Raw genomic sequence first — 16,627 nt, 5'->3', positions numbered from 1 at the left:
GGGCAATAAAGAGTAGGCTAGAAACAACACCAGAATGTGTCCCTGCCTTCCTTATAGGATTAGCCCTGTAAAGTGGAAAAAAACAAAATGAGATTTCTTCCAACAACCGGTTCTTCGAACTGCTTAGAAAGTTACCAACTGGTTCTCCCGAATAGGTGAGAATTGGCTGAATCCCACCATTGGTGTGTGTGTGTGTGTGTGTGTGTGTACACACACGCAAAAAGTATGTATATATCCATACATAATATGACACAGAAAAACAACACAGTTAAATTCGGATGTACGCGTGAAGAAATTTTTGTATTAAAATTAGCATTTTCATTAGTTGAAAGACTAAGTAAAATCTATGATATTTCTTCTTTTAGAAAGGAATTATCCTGCACATTATTAGAATTGCAGATGTGCTTAAGGCACGTAATCTAAAAATACACCATCATTGTTTAATGCACTGTCAACAAAGAGAAGACCAATTGGATGGAGGTTATGATACAAATATTATTAAAAACCAGTCAAAACTAACTGGTTAGAATGGAAGAAGCCGATGACATCTCATCCCAGGGTGTTGGATAATATCAGCAAGTGCAACATCGTTCTTAGTTTTCCTACAATGGCACTCTACCATCTTTTGGCACTTTTCAACACCTTCTTCTTCTTTGTATACCAGGGGGCGTTTCAGGACCAATGGATCAGAAAAAGGCACACAGAGTGGTCCTGTCTAGGGCCTTGCTTGCTTTCTGATTCCATTTGTGACAAAATCCTCCACATTGCCATGAAGCAGAACCTCCGGGATATCTTCCAGCTCCTTCAGAAACCCAAGTTAGTTGTCAAGGGTGAACTATTCAAATAGGTGAGTGTTCTGTCCCCCCCCTTCACGGCTCATTAACAAGCGCAGGCAGGCAACTTAAAAGGAAGTCTTTCTTTATTAGTTCTCAGTTCAAACTGGCTTTGAGCCCAGAAATAACATAAATACAAGTCTCCGACAAGAATGCAAAACAAAAGACTCTTACAAGCACTTCACTTCTTCCACAGTCTTCACGGATCAGGTTTACATGAAACACCAAAGCACTTATACAAGTGTAATAGGCATAAATCACGATTAATCATCAAGCAATGTTGTACCAAACAAGAAACACACGAAGGAACGACGTTGACTCCAGCAACTGGAGCGTGGCAGCATCCGTCCTTTTATCTCCAAACTTCCTCCCACAAGCCCCAGCTGCATACTGAATCTTGTATCCCGAAAAAACGCACAGCAGAACTGCTGAGTCACAACAGGTAAGCATTGGAAAATCTTACAGCCACCAGGGCCTAGTCTGGCCATGACAGGGAATACTGAGAGATCCACCAGGAGATGAAGTTACTATTGCTCTGAAAAGAAAATAATATCTGGAGTATGACCATGATCCCGAGTTGGGCCTTGGATGATCTGGGGTAGACCAATGGTCATCTCATTGGGGTGAAATGGTTTCTCAGACCACGTATTTGCAAACTCTCTGGAAATTCCAGCCAGATCTTTTGAATTATCCCATTTTTTATAGGTAAGCCCTATGCCATGTTCCGGCAGTCATGTTGAAGAAACCAATAAAGAGACAAGTTTGTTTGATGCAAGGTTTTTATCTCTCTCTAGCAATCAAATGTTAACCAGCACTGAATGACAATGATACAAAGGTAAAAAAAAAAAAAAAGTCAGTTCTAACCAAGTTAACACCATCACCATATATATATCATAACCACATCCAGTTCCACCCACAAATCCACCCAGATGACACCCCTAACCATCAGCACCAATCGCCATCACCCTCAGCCACCCCACCCCCACTCAATGTCATCATTGCCTCCTTCTGTATCTGCTGCACCCAAGCAGAAGAGTTACTTCAGAGTAGGCAGTTGCACCCGAGTAGAAGAGTAGGCTCTGAAGTGCAGCTGTTGTCCAGGAGGTGCCCATGCAGAGTTGTGAGGGAAGCCATGAAGAGCCGCAAGCAGCTACAGGCTCCGCTGACATCAGAGAGAGGAGGGGAGGGGCTTCGGCAGCGGCATTAGCAATGTGTAAGCATGGCCGAGTGGGTGTGACAGTGGCAATGGATGTGCTCCCCCCTGAATGGCAGCCTGAGGGCTGACACTCTATACAATATAGGCATTAGAAAACTACAAGTGTTTGCTTCCTTCAGAAGCAATCCATAAGTCCTACTGTATGTTTTTAAATGAAAAGCTTGTTTGCATTTAACACTACTTCTTTTTCACGTTCTAGTGTGCATATGGATTAATATGACCAGCCAAGACAAATTTTCCGTTCATATTTAATCTATATATTTAGTCAGAACTGTCTATCATACATGAAATATGTCCATACATCAATTTTTCCATATGCTTTTATGATCCCCATTTATAATAGCTTTCCAGAAGGAAAAAAAAGTTCTGATCTATGTTAAATCTCAGGTACAAGGCATTATAAAAGGCCGATCTTCTATATTGCACATTGTTCTCCAGCTTAAATGTGCCAATGGGGAAGATCTCCAACATCTACATATAAAGGATATCAGGCAAATATTCATTAAAACTTTCTCTTCATGAGCTGATGTTTATCGTTCAGTTCAGGTCTCATGACAATGATAAAACACTTGGGAAGGAAGATGCACACCAATAAGCCAGCACTGGAGGAGATCATGGAGAAGATCTCCACAGCCAATGTATATTTTCCCCTTGTGCTTAGATAGGTTGGGATAAAACACAGCCAAACACTGCAGAAGACCAACATGCTGAAGGTGATGAATTTGGCTTCGTTGAAACTGTCAGGTAATGATCTAGCTAGGAAAGCAGCAGAGAAGCTAACCAGAGCAAGGAAACCCATAAACCCCAAAACACAGTAGAACATGATCGAGTCTTCATTGCACTCCAGGATCAGTTCTTCAGTTATTGAGTGTGCATCAAAATCTGGGTATGGTGGGGATTTTATCAGCCACACAGCACAAATACACATTTGAACAAGGGAACAGGATAGAAGAATGAAACTGACCATTCTTCCCCCCACCCATTTCCTCAATCTGGAACCAGGTTTGGTGGCCATGAATGCTAGAACCACAACAAAGGTTTTGGCCAAGATACAAGAAACTGCCACAGAGAAGATGAGTCCAAAAGCAGGCTGTCGAAGGAGACACACAATTGTATTGGGCCTCCCAACAAATAGAAAGACACAAAGGAAAGAGAGGAGGAGGGAAACTAGGAGAAGGTAGGTGAGATTCCGGTTGTTGGCTTTGACGATGGGAGTGTCTTTGTGTTTCATGAAGATTGTGATGACCAAACTTGTCATGAAAGAAAAGCAAAGGGAAAGAATGGTCAGACTGAACCCCAAGGGTTCTTCATAGGACAAGAAAGTGATCCGCTTTGGAATACACATATTTTTGCCAGGATTTGGGTATTGATCTTCTGGACATGGAGAGCAGTCATCCACATCTGAAAAAGGACACATGGGTTGGAATTGATATAGTGGATTATAGACAGTGTTCTACCCTCATGGTTTAATCCCATTATATTTGGAAATTGCCTACCCTTCTCCTTTGATATTTTCCCCTCTGGACACAGACGGCAACTATAGCAGCAAAACGTCTTCCCTTCTATCTTTTCCTTGCTGTATCCTATCTCACAGGGATCATTACACAGAGATAAAGGCAATGCCTATCAATGAATGAAGAAGAATATTTTAAGATACAGAGGAAAAAGAAAGTGCTTGGAGAGATATTGTGTTACTATAGAATGAACTGCTTTAAAATGGATTGATAAGGAGAAGAAATGTGAGTACATCATTTTGAGATCTAATTAGTCTGAAATAATAATTTATTCAATATATACAATTATTGGTATCAATGGCTTTCTATATCCATATCAACCTTAGTCTCCAAAGATAATTTTTGTGCTGGTTAAAGATTTTTTTTCCTCAATTTCTTAATTTTGCAGTCACCAGATGATGAAATTTAGTAGATTGAATTGTAGCTTTCACTTCAAAACCATGCATTGCTAACAAAGGGCAAAAGTAATGAATTTACTTTGATATGATTACAATATTCTATGCCAGCGGTGATTCGACCAGAAGTTCTCCAGCTGAACAGATGTGGGGAGGGTGTGTGAGCTCTCAAGAGCCTGACATGAACCCTGTGTGACAAACCAATTCTGAGATCCTTTGGATCAGAACCCTCCTGGAGGGGGGGCGAAGAAGGGGCAGCACCTCACCAGACCCAGGGGGAGGCAAAGGGTCCCTCGCAGGTCAGAGATTTGCCCTCTGAATTGGACTAGGGGCGGCAGCATGACAATATGGCTGCACAAGAAGCTGGCTTCCAGCCAAAGCAGCTGAACAGGAGTGTGAGGACGAGATGGAAGACCAGTAAGAAGATTCATTTAACCCACAGCCATAAATCAAAACTTGGGAAAGGCAAAGAAACTTGAGAATACAAATAATATTAATAGACAGATCTGGATTTTGGCAAAGGAAAGAAAGAAAGGGAAAATTGAGGATTAAAATACTAGCCTCCCCCCAAAAAATTGTTTGAAACAATTCGGACAGAAAGGGAGAAAGCAGAGAACTGACAAAACCACTCAAATACAAACTCTAAATTTGGTTTTGGATTTGAAATAGAAACCAAACATTTGGAAGGATTTACTTCATCTGAATTTCTGCCAACTAATATATCTTAAGCAACTCCAATTAAGGAGAGGTAGAACAACAAGGGAGAAAAATTAAGGAAAAAAAGCACTATTTTCTCACTGATAGCCTAATCTTCCATGTGCAGTGAATGGAAATTCTGAGCAGGAAGGTTTAATTAACTAATTGCTATAAATCAGAACTTGAAAAAGCAGGAGTGAAGAGAAACTTACCGGAGTTTGGCTGCATGCAAGAGAAAAAATAATAACAAAATAAAGAACTGGGAAAATACAAAGGTTTTTCTTTTCTTTTCATTTTCTGCAAAAGATCAAGATGGCTCCAGCTTCTCTTCCATTTTCACATTAGTTGCATTAGCTAAATTTAAAGTGGACCAGAACTTTGAAATAAGATCTGTATAACTAACTGCAATTTTGGAACTGGACATTAAGGAAGAACAAAAGACCAAGATGGCTCTTGTCGTCCTTCCCCACAGCAGCTGAAGTAAATAAATTTAAGGTGGACCAGAACTCTGAAATAAGAATTGTATAATTAACTGTAACTTTGGAACTGGACATTATGGAAAGGTGGGAATTTGAAGAATGAAGAACTATGTGAAATTATAAAAAATATGCATAAATCATTAAATAGATTTCTGAACTCAGAGAAGCAGGTATTTAAAGAAGAAGGGAAGAAAGAAGGGGGGAGGGATAATGAAGAGGTAGAAACAGTGAGAAATAAAAAGCAGACAAAAAACTCCATTAGGTTTGGCAGTGGTATAGGGAAAATTGAAAAGGGGGATGTGTCCCAACAAAAAGAAATTAAAAGCAGACAAAAGATGTTTTGGAGGTTGACAATGGCATAGGGAAAACAAAGGGAAATATAAAAGATTTATTTGACGGTGGCTTGGGGAAAATTGAAGCGAGTGGACATGTCAAAACAAAGAAAAGGGAGAAGACAGGAATGGAGAAGTGGGACAAAAGACTTACTAGGAAAAAATCAGACAACTAAAAATTGTTATATGGGAAAATATAAAGCTGAGATAAGGGGTTTACTCCTAAATATGACAATAAAATTGAGTTGCTAATTGATTGAATATGATAATGGAAAGATAAATAAAGGTTAAAATATATGGAATATGGACAAATATGAAACTGATATGGTAAGATTGTAAAGTAAAGGTTTGTGATCTACTTTTATACATGATAATTAAACTGAGTTGCTAATTGATTGAATATGACAGTAGAAGGACAATTAAGCATGGGTTAAAATATACAAAACATGGACATATAGAACTTCTAAGATGATGAAAAAAGTGAGATACATACTCTTGTTATTCTATATGGTAGATTAAGGGAATTGTAATGAACATTGAACAGTAAGGATTGCTATTTATAGACAATTAAGGGTAATCTAAACCAAGATATGGAGAAAAATGGAGAGAGAACATGAAATATGTTTACAATGGGAAACTATTGATATGTAAAGACAGAATCACAAAGGGGGGGTAGGGATGCATAATTATATAAATATAATGATGAGAATAGCTGGGAATAGTAACCAGGTCTACATCTCGGCCAAAATTAGGCTGGGGGGGGGGGTTAAAAGCGCAATGACTATATATGTATACATTTTTTTCTCTTTTTAAAAAAGGAGGAAGATATATGTTAAAATTAAATATATATATTGAAAAGGAATTATAAATACCATCAACATAAAATGAAACTTGTTCAGAGGCTGAAATACACCAAGTAAATGAGATGAAGAGTGTGGAGTACAGGAGAGAGGGAAGGGAAGAAGAGAGGGATAGGAAAGAGGGCAGGTGGGGAAGAGGAGAGAAAGAAGGAGTTGAAAGGGGAGAGAGGAGAAGGAGAGAGGAAGGGGAAGTAGAGAAGAGAAAGGTGACAGAAGGAAGAAAGGAGGGAGGGAGGGAGAAGAGAGAGGGAGAAGAAAGTGATGGATAAGGTACAAATATGGTGTATGGAGAGCAGAAAAGCCAATAATTGTTTTTGGGAGTTGATGGTAAGGTGAATTGATGTCAACATTTAATAATACAATACGATGTTGGCTATGTAATAGTACACATGTGGTTCAGTGGTGGGTTCCAGATCCGGACACTGGTTGGAACAGGCCCGGTGGAGTCCACATGAATGTGTGCAGTGCACGCACACATGTGCGCAGTGTGTGCATGCATCTTAGCCCCTCCGCGAGCCTCCGTGACACTCCAGCTGCTCCACAGAGCATCACATGGGTGCTGTATGTGCCATGCGTGGAAGCACAGAAGCCTTAAAAGACAGGTAAGGAGCTCGGGCGGGTGGGAGGGTCCTCCAGAACACCATACCAGAATGGTATCTGGTGCGCCAGGCAGGATTCGATACACCCATATTTATGTTATGAAAATGAAAAATAAAAAAACTTTATATATATTTAAAGAAAATATGCCGGTGGTGTCCAACTCAATTTCATTGAGGGCCACATCAGGGTTCTGCTTGATCTCAAGGCAGCCAGATTGATTCCACTTGTTTCTGGGGCACCTGCGGTGACCTGGGTGATCCTCCCAGGCTCCATTTTCAGCTGGGATGATCTTGGCTGGAATGACCTCCATATTCACTATCAGAGGCACCATAGCCTGGTACTTTGCTGTTTCCAGGGTGGCCCTGTGGCCCAGATCTAAGCACCCTGGGGCTGGATCTGACCTGCGGGTCCTCAGGTTGATACCTCTGTTCTATACCAACTATTAGAAAAATAAACATTCTTAAAAGATAATTTTTCCCTTCCCTAGAACATTGGTGTTTAGGCTAATTCAGAGAATATGCTCTAAGACAGGGGTGTCAAAGTGGATTTCTTCGAGGACTTGATCAGCATTGTAGTTCTACTCCACCGGCCATCGGAGAGGGTAGCATGGAGGCAGTGGTGGGTGGCAGGTGATACGCCCCGGTACAAGTGTACCGGAGCACCAGATACCGTTCCAGTACAATGTCCCGGAGGGCCCACCCGCTCTAGCTCCTTACAGGACTTTTAAGTCTTCAGCGCATGTACACGGCACATACAGCACCTGTGCAATGCACCGCTGAACAGCTGGAGCATCGCGGAAGCTCGCAGAGGCGTGAAGATGCATGCACGCGTTGTGTGTGTGTGCACGCGCCCTGAGTACATCCATGTAGACGCCGTGAGGCCTGTTCCAACCATACCAGTTGGAACGGGATTCAGAACCCACCACTGTGGGACGGATGCCTCCTGCAGCACCCTGCCATCCAAAACGAGATGCAGGAGGTCCACGTGCAGCCCCCCCACCATGCCTTGTTTTCATCCTCCAAGGCCTCTTGCATCAATTTTGCCAACTGTTTTCGACCTTGTTTTTGGACTGTTTTTGGCCCTGTTTTCAGCCCATTCTTCACCCTGTTTTTGCCCCATTTTCGGCTTTCAGAGTGCTACAGGAGGCCACGGAGGGTGAAAATGAGGTGGCGAGCCCAACAGACAATCCATTTTAGCTGCCAGAGGTACCGTGACCCAGTCCTTTGATATTTCCAGGCTGGCCTCATGGACCAAATGACAAAATACTTTTTGGATTTCAAGCCTGCCCCTAAGCACCCTACGGACTGGATCCAGTTTGATACCCCTGCTCTAAGACTTTTATCAATAAAGATTTTTTTAATCCTACATAAATGAAGGCAGACCAGTCTACGTTGAGACAGCTAACCTGATTGAAGCCTACTGGCCAGGTGATGGAATCTACAGAAATATTGAAGAATTTGTCTGCTGGAGCTGTGGGATCGACCATTCCAACCTTGACCCTAAGAAAGGATTGGTTTGGGAATGCGACCCAGTTGATAATATCATATCCACCAATGAATTCTCCATTTTCATCAAAGGAGATCTTCTCACCAACACTGTTGTTGAATCGGACACCTCTCAGAAAAGAATGAACCTGAAATACAGAGACAGCCAGAGAGGGATGAAGAGAGAAAAGGAGAGAGGGAAGGAGAAATCATTTATATGTTCAAAACATACACATAGATATTTAAACAAAGAAAATATAAAAACTTTTATTTTAGCTGTAGGGTAGAATCAAACAAATATCACACACCATCATTCCAACATAGAGGTAACATATCAGGTTACTGAAATAAAATTCACATAGAATTGCAAAATTTTTAAAAAAATACCAGCAAAACAATGTTCACATTAAACTCTGTAGTTTAATTGCTAAAGCCTATTAAGACAGGTGACTTCTGATAAATATATATGAAATAATGAGAAGTGTATAAGTCCAAAAAAAGTTTAATACTTACTTAGAAAGAGATTTATATTGGCTGGAGCCATGTTAAAGGTAGCCTGTATTTATTGCTGCTACAATCCAACAACTTCAAAACAACATACTAACAAGATAAAACAAAATGTAACTGAAAATAAATAAATAAAAGGTCTATGTTTATGCATATATGTATATACACACACACATGCACACATCCCATTCCAGTTACATTATGTTTTATCTTGTTATTGTCTTATATATTTTAATATATTGTGTTATATTCAAAAGAGAGAGAAAAATGATAATTAAGGCAGGGTTCAGGAAATGTCTCCTTAGTTCTACATTGATTCAAACTAGAAGGAAGTGGGAAGTTGTGATCACATGAGGTAGTTTGGATGAGTCATAGACCTTCAATCATGGAGTCATATACCTTCAAACATCATACAGATGTTTGCTACAGATGTCTGATATATCTCGAACCTGGCAACCGGCCTGAATTTCTGATTGTCATGGTATCCCATAGTTACATAATTGCCATCTTCAACCCTTCCTTGCTGGCTCTTCCCATGCAAAGCAACATGGGATACCATTTCAGACAAATGGCTCTCCAGTGTCTTCTTAAAAACATCCAGTGTTGGAGCATTTATAACTTTTGGAGGAAATTTGTTACACCGATTATTTATTCTAATTGTCAGGAAGTTCTCCTTAGTTCTAGATTGATGGAAGCTGGAAGGAAATTGGAAGTTGTGATCACATGAGGTCCTTGCTTAAAAACCTGTGCAGTCTTCAATTAACATGGTAACTGCGCTGATGCTGAACTGCTACTGCTAAGCTCCCTGGTCAAATAACATAACACTGTGTATAATTACGTCAGCTGACAAGGGAAATTCAAAGCTAATTATCATAGTTAAGGAAAGACTACCGGTACCTACAATATGTATAACATAATGGAAGACAGAGTCACTCACTTTTAGAAAAAGGTAAAGGTAAAGATTTCCCTGTAGTTGTGTCTGACTCTAGGATGTGGTGCTCATCTCCTTTTCTTGGCTGAAGAAGCCAGCATTATCCAAAGACATTTTTTATTTGGAACTTTGTTACTATATATCCATGATGGCGAACCGTTTTAGCACCGAGGTACCAAACAGGAACATGGGTACATGCACGTCAGTGGTGGGTTGCAGGCGGTACGCCTTGGTACGGGGAGACCGGAGCCTGCCTGAACCACCAGATACCGTTCCGGTACGGTGCTCCGGAGGGCTCGCCTGCCTGCCCGAGCTCCTTACTGGTCTTTTAAGTCTTGACTATTTTGATTAAAGACAAGAATGTTCCATATTTTTCAGAATATAAGACACACCTTTTTCCCTCAAAAAAGAGGCTGAAAATCTGGGTGTGTCTTATACATTGAATACAGCATTTTTTGCCTCCCAAAACCCACCCCCTTCACCAAAATGGCTGTGCAGAGCCTTCAGGAGGTTTCCAGGGTGCTCCTGGAGGCTGCTGAGGGCAGAAATGAGCGAGAAACGGGCCATTTTCTGTTCAGCTTTTCCTCCTCCCCAGCCCCCAGAAGCACTCTATAAGCCTCCTAAAAGCTATGTCTGCCCTTTTTGATGAAAAAAAGCCTTCAGGAGGCTTCCAGAGTGATCCTGGGGGCTGGGGAGGGCAGAAATGAGCGAAAACTGGGCCATTTTTTCCTTGTCCCCCGCCCTTCCAGAAGCACTCTACAAGTCTCCTAAAGGCTACTCATATTCTTTTTTTAAAAAAAATACAGGCCCTTTTCGTAAAAAATGGGCCATTTTTGGGAGGTCTGCAATTTTTTTTTTTTTAAAAAATTGCCTCTTCAAAATCTTATAATCTGATGCATTTTATAATCTGATGAGTTTTAATTCTCCGAAAAATATGAGTAGAAAATACAAGTACTTTTATTTCCACATGGAGACCACTTTTGATCTTTGTACATGAAGTGGAAAAGAATGAAACTTTAATTTTGGGTTTCACCTATTAGACTGATAGATTTTTAGAGAAATGGCTTGTTTATATTATTATGAAAAATACCAAAAAGTTGTAATTTGCAACAGAATGAGTCAGAAGTCAATTCTTCTTTTTCTTTTTTTCTTATCCTTCCTCACTTCTCTTCCCCCTCTTCCTCTCCACCATTTTCTTGTCTTTTGCATTTTTATCTTATTTTACCTTATAATCCAATAAAAATATTAAACTGAAGTTACAGCCAGGATAGTTTCTTACCTGCCACCACATCGGATTGTGAAACGGTTTCCTTCCTTTTTTCACTCTTGTTGCATCTCTGGATTTGGATAAAAACAAAGATTGCAAAGCTTGTGCCACAGCATAGACTGCATTGTAAATATTGTAACTCTGTCCACTGATGCTTGTTTCAAACACAGATGTAGGAAGGGACCCAAGCTTCTCCTGTCCAGTACAAGTTGCCTCAGATGTCTCTGTTTTTGAATTTGAGAAGAAACAACCAAATGCCTGTTCCCAGAAATAGTTCCTAAAGTTATCGTGATGGTCATTGTTTGGACTTAGATTGTGAAGAAATTCCTGGAAATCTTGGACTTCTTTTGTGTGAACTGCAAAGGATAAAGCCCCATGTAGGAAATTGACATCCCAAGTTTTATGAATTGACATTGAAGTGTAATCTGTCTGAGCATTTATAAGCCAGATCTTTTCCTTCTTTGGTAGGTCCTCCACTTCTGAAAACCGGAGGAAAGTTCTCAGAACTGTCATGGTCTGAATTTTACCATACATAATTATCACATTGGCTGTGCTGTTCATGAGAACATGGTAAACATGTAGTCCTTCATCCATAACATCAATAAAATCATTATAGAAATCTACGTTTGGTAACTCTGCTATGAACTCAGTGCAGATGCCATACTCAGAAAAAGAAGGGACCACTTCTTGGACAAATTTCTCTGCTTTCTCATCCTTGACTACAAGAATCCCAACCCAGATCCATCTTAAGTACTTCAATAGAACCATGAGGCCCTTAAGTTCGTGGGATTCATCTGGAAACATTTGCTGGAAGAAAACTGCTTGAGTCTCTTTCTCCATGTCTGGAGCAGAGCCATAGGTCAACTAAAGGAAGACAAACATACGCAGAGGGAAAGTGTGTACATTCATTTGAGTTATCTTGGTGACCTTTTGCTTATGTACTGAAACATTATACAACTAGTTGGATTTATTTAGGAAAATCAACCAAGATGTCACTTTTAGGGCATTAGGAAATGCCCTTTTCTGGAAATAGTTTCATTGTGAATATTTCAAATTTAAACCTCCATTTGGATGTGAGGGCGATCTGGCTGCGACATCTGTCACCCCATTGATCGCCAGGGTTGATTCGGCTGATCTGGATGGCTAGGTGGGTGTCCCCTTCCTCCCTCACCGCTCCATGTGCGTCCCTCCCGAAGCTGCGTGCTCGGTGGAAGAGGACAACCATCCCAGATAGAAGGAGTGTACCAATCTTCAGTCAAGGGTATACGATAGGTGCCCTCCCCTGCTAGAACCTCCAAACAAGCTCAAACCTCCATTCAGTGTCTGGAATTGGGGAAATAAGACCTTGAAGGTCTTCTATTTCTTCTTTTTTTGAATTCTTTTTTTATTTTTTTCCCTTTCAAATACATTCACAAATATACATTCTTATAAGTACTATTAACATTTATCTATTAAATATTAATGTTTATCACTATCTTGTACAAATATAGAAAATATAGTTTGGGTCATTTTCTTATCACCCGGAGTCTTTATCTTGTTTTCCAACAACTCTGCTCCTTCCATCATCTCAACCTCCCTTCTCTGCCTTCTTCGCTCCTCTTCTCCTTCCTCTTTCCTTCTTCCGCTCTCTTTCTCCCACTCCTTCTCTCTTCTCCTCCTTCTTACCCTCTCTCCTACTCTTACTTCCCCTCCCTTAATTCCTCTGCTTTACCCTTTCTTCCTTTCCCTCCCCATCCTCCTTCCTTTCCATTGTTGCCTTTCCTTATTTGCTTTCTCTGATGGGTTCTCGGGGTGGCATTTCAGTGATCCCAACTTTATATTTCCATAAAAATAATGTCCTCTGTTAAATTTTACTTCCCAATAATAAATCCACTTATACCATTTTTTAACTTGTATACTTGTATTTTAATACTTTTCTATCTCCCCCCCCCCCCCGGTATAATAATGTGTCATCTGGTTTATTTATTCTATACTTTGTTCCTTTTTCTTTCTCTTTGTATCTCTTTTCTAACCAGTCATAAAATCGCCTCCATATCCTGAAGTACACTGATTCCTCTTTGTCCTTTATTCTCAATGTCAACCTGTTCATTTCCGCACAATCTAATATCTTCTTTAGTATCTCTTCTTCTAATGGGATTTTATCTGTTTTTCAATTTTGTGCAAATACAATTCTAGCTGCTGTTACTATGTGTACAATCAACTATGTATGTTCTTTGCTATATTTCTCTGCTATTTCAACCGCCTGCTCAAGCAGACCATTTCAGACATATGGTTATTTAATCTCTTCTTTAAAACCTCCATTATTGGAGCAGCTGCAACCTCCAGAGGCTTTTCCATGATTAATTGTACTGACTGTCAGGAAATTTCTCCTGTTTTAGGTTGGTTTTCTCCTTGATTAGTTTCCATCCATTGTTCCTTGTCTGGCCTTTGGGTCCTTTGGAAAATAGATTGTCCCCCTTTCAGATTCCTAGATATTATTTTTTTCTTTGATAAGATTAACATAGCAGCACCAGAAATTATATCTATGAACAGACAGTGGGGATATATTGGGCATAGCAAAACATTCTCCAGTGCCAGGCAATGAATTAAACTTTGGAAGTCAATACAAAAAGAAATCACTTTTAAGGTATTAAGACATGCCCTTTTCTGGAAATAGTCTCCTTGTGAATATTTGGAATTTGAATATTTGGAATTCAGTGTCTGGAATTGATGAATAAGACCTTGGAAGTCTTCCAGTCCAATTCCTTGATTAAGCAGGAAACCCTATACCCTCCGGTACAAATGGCTATTTAATCTCCTCTTTAAAAGTTCCAGTGATGGAGCACCCACAATATCTGAAGGCAACTCATTCCACTGATTAATTGTCCTAAGCTGGTTCTCTCCTTGATTAGTTTCCACCCTTTGTTTCTTGGAAGAGAGCGGGGGGAGGGAGGGAGGGAGAGGGAGAACAGAAAAGAGGTATCCAGAGCTCCAGGCAACCTCTGGTATGCCCGTACCGGGGAGTACCGCCTGCAACCCACCACTGAACTAAACATACCCAGTTCCTGTAACCATTCTTCATATGTTTTAGTCTCCAGTCCCCTAATCATCTTTGTTGCTCTTCTCTGCACTCTTTCTAGAGTCCCAACAACTTTTTTACATGGTGCCAACCAAAACTGAATGCTGTATTCCAAGTGTGGCCTTACCAAGGCATTATAAAGTGATATTAACATTTCACATGATCTTGATTCTATCCCTCTGTTTATGCAGCCTAAAACTGTGTTGGCATTTTTGGCAGCTGCTGCACACTGCTGGATCATATTTAAATGGTTGTCCACTAGGATTCCAAGATCCCTCTCAGAGTTACTACTATTGAGGAAGATATCACATGTACTGTACCCGTGCATTTTGTTTTTCTTGCCTAATGTAGAATCTTATTTTTTCATCATTGATTTTTATTTTGTTAAATAGCATCCAATGTTCAAGTTTGTCAAGATCCTTCTGTATCTTAAGCCTATCTTCTGGAGTGTTATATATATGCACCTCTTACCTGAGGAACTTTGTAGATGCACAGCACAGCTGCCATGTGAAGAGAGATATCAGGTCCCCCAATTACGGCAGCCAAACGTTTTGGGACCCCACACTTGTAGTTAGGGATGAATTTGCCATGAGTGAAAGGCAGCAGCATTGAAGCAAAGTAAGTCCAGCTTGGACTGAAATAGCTGTTAAAAATGTGGAAGCCCAGTGTGACATTGGGTAGGATCTGGGGATTTTCATTGATCTCTTTTAGAGAAAATGCTAAGGCCAGGACATGCTGGTAATTCTGATAAAATACTCTGTAAAGAATTAAAAAAAACATTAAGAACAGTCTGTTTCACATCATGGCACTTGCAATCCTTCAGTATACAACACGTTTAATGGACTGGATTTTGTTGTCATATTTTCACTATTCAGCTAAGGTCCTGGATAATGCAAAGCATATCACTAGTTCATATCTACCCCTACAGGAACTGGAGTTATTTTTAAGGCAAACATTGGCTTGAAATTAGAAGCATTATTTCTGAAAACACAAATAAAGGTCCTGTTTCAAACCTCAGCTTTTAAAAATGTCTTACATTGCAGGACAAAATTGCAGAATTTTGGTACCAGAAAAAATTATCATGGGAAATATATAGCCATTCCCAAATCATAGCAGTAGTTACATATTCATAAATTAAGCCATTCACATCTCTATGGCTATAAGTATTTACATGTGATTTATTATACACATTTTTCAATTTAATTTGGAGTTTCCACATTAGTTAAATATAACTCCACATTAAAAAAAAGCAGTGTCCAATATCTAAGAGACTGTCACAAAGAAGAGGAAGCCAACGTATTCTCCAAAGCACCTGAAGGCTGAACAAGACAAAATGGATGGAAATCAAGGAGACAAGCAACTTAGAAATTAAGAACCATTAATCAGTGGAATGACTTGCCTCCAGAAGCCGTGATTTCCCCATAACTGAAAGCTTTCAAGAAGAGACTGGACTGCCATTTGTCTGGTATAGGGTCTACTCCCTGAAGACCTCCAATAATTTTGTTATCCTGTCCTGTCCTATCCTATCCTAATCTATTCTATCCTATCCTATCCTAGCATGATGCTTCTTTCAGGAGCTTTTCTAATTAGAGGAAAACATTTGAAACATTGTATTATTTAACAGCAAGGTCCAGAACTGGAAATGAATGGATGAGGTACTCACATAAGTCCATCCTGAACTGCCTGAGAAGGATGTTGACTGAAATCAATGGGACTAGAAAATGTAAACAATGCAGAAATAATGCCAGCAATGTTGATGTCTCCAAGCTCATGATAGGTGTAACGTAAAGGAAGAGGATCCTCATAGCCACATTGAAGGCTAGGATCCTTGCACACCACTTGAGGCATTACTATTAAGACCAACTCCATGAAAACTAACATCTTCCATGAGTGTCTTCTTTCTGTGTACAAATGCCTTTGTCGGCCAGAAGATCTTTGAAGTACATCAGACCAACCTGTCTTCTTGAGATGTTTTTCAGACACAAATAGAGAATGCAACATACTTTCAAATCAACACACAGAGCTCTGTGGGGCTCTGAGCCATGGGATGGAATATCATGGGGACAATAAATAGCATTCTTCAAAGTCAGTTCCTCCATTTTCCATGCGATTCCCCTAGGATTTGGAGGATAGAAACTGACTAATTTGATAATGATAGTGAGACAGTCACATATGTGAATATCTTCATAATATGTAAGGACCTCCTGAGGCAGGAACGCTGGAGTCACAAGACAAAAACAAAATCATTGTATACATAATTGAAGATACATATGTAAATAGTTCTGTTCTATTCTATTCTATTCTGATTTTCTTTTCTATTCTCAAAGGGAATTACATAAAACTGCATTTAATTTTTAAATTAATAATATGGTTTGAGCCCTTACCAAAGCTTATTTCCTCTTTTCTGTGTCTAGTAAACTAAGATAATCTCTGTTATATGCACAAACCTTTCTCT

The 16,627-nt window shown here is 39.9% G+C and overlaps 1 protein-coding gene across 1 annotated transcript; it reads right to left on the bottom strand.

Moving 5' to 3' along the window:
* Window positions 1-2,551: 2,551 nt before the first annotated feature.
* On the bottom strand, window positions 2,552-16,020 carry LOC148046671 (vomeronasal type-2 receptor 26-like). Its single transcript, XM_087714876.1, has 6 exons — window positions 15,836-16,020; window positions 14,644-14,929; window positions 11,127-11,978; window positions 8,331-8,558; window positions 3,546-3,672; window positions 2,552-3,450 (listed from the first exon to the last, which is right to left on the bottom strand). The coding sequence occupies exons 1-6, from the start codon at window positions 16,018-16,020 to the stop codon at window positions 2,552-2,554; spliced, it is 2,577 nt and encodes an 858-aa protein (XP_087571002.1).
* Window positions 16,021-16,627: the final 607 nt, after the last annotated feature.

The sequence above is a fragment of the Thamnophis sirtalis genome, unplaced genomic scaffold, assembly GCF_051295495.1.
Source record: "Thamnophis sirtalis isolate CommonGarterSnake01/CBP01778 unplaced genomic scaffold, rThaSir2_p1.2 scaffold_4, whole genome shotgun sequence".
NCBI classification, from domain to species: Eukaryota; Metazoa; Chordata; class Lepidosauria; order Squamata; family Natricidae; genus Thamnophis; species Thamnophis sirtalis.
This window is presented reverse-complemented; position numbering and strand designations above follow the sequence as displayed.

Excerpts from the sequence above, each read along its gene's own strand:
- LOC148046671 (XM_087714876.1), bottom strand. The coding sequence starts at position 16,020 with ATGCCTCAAGTGGTGTGCAAGGATCCTAGCCTTCAATGTGGCTATGAG. Across the intron at positions 14,930-15,835 it reads GCAGTTCAGGATGGACTTAT|AGTATTTTATCAGAATTACC; the intron begins GTGAGTACCTCA and ends AATTCTTTACAG. Across the intron at positions 3,451-3,545 it reads GAAAATATCAAAGGAGAAGG|ATGTGGATGACTGCTCTCCA; the intron begins GTAGGCAATTTC and ends GTCCTTTTTCAG.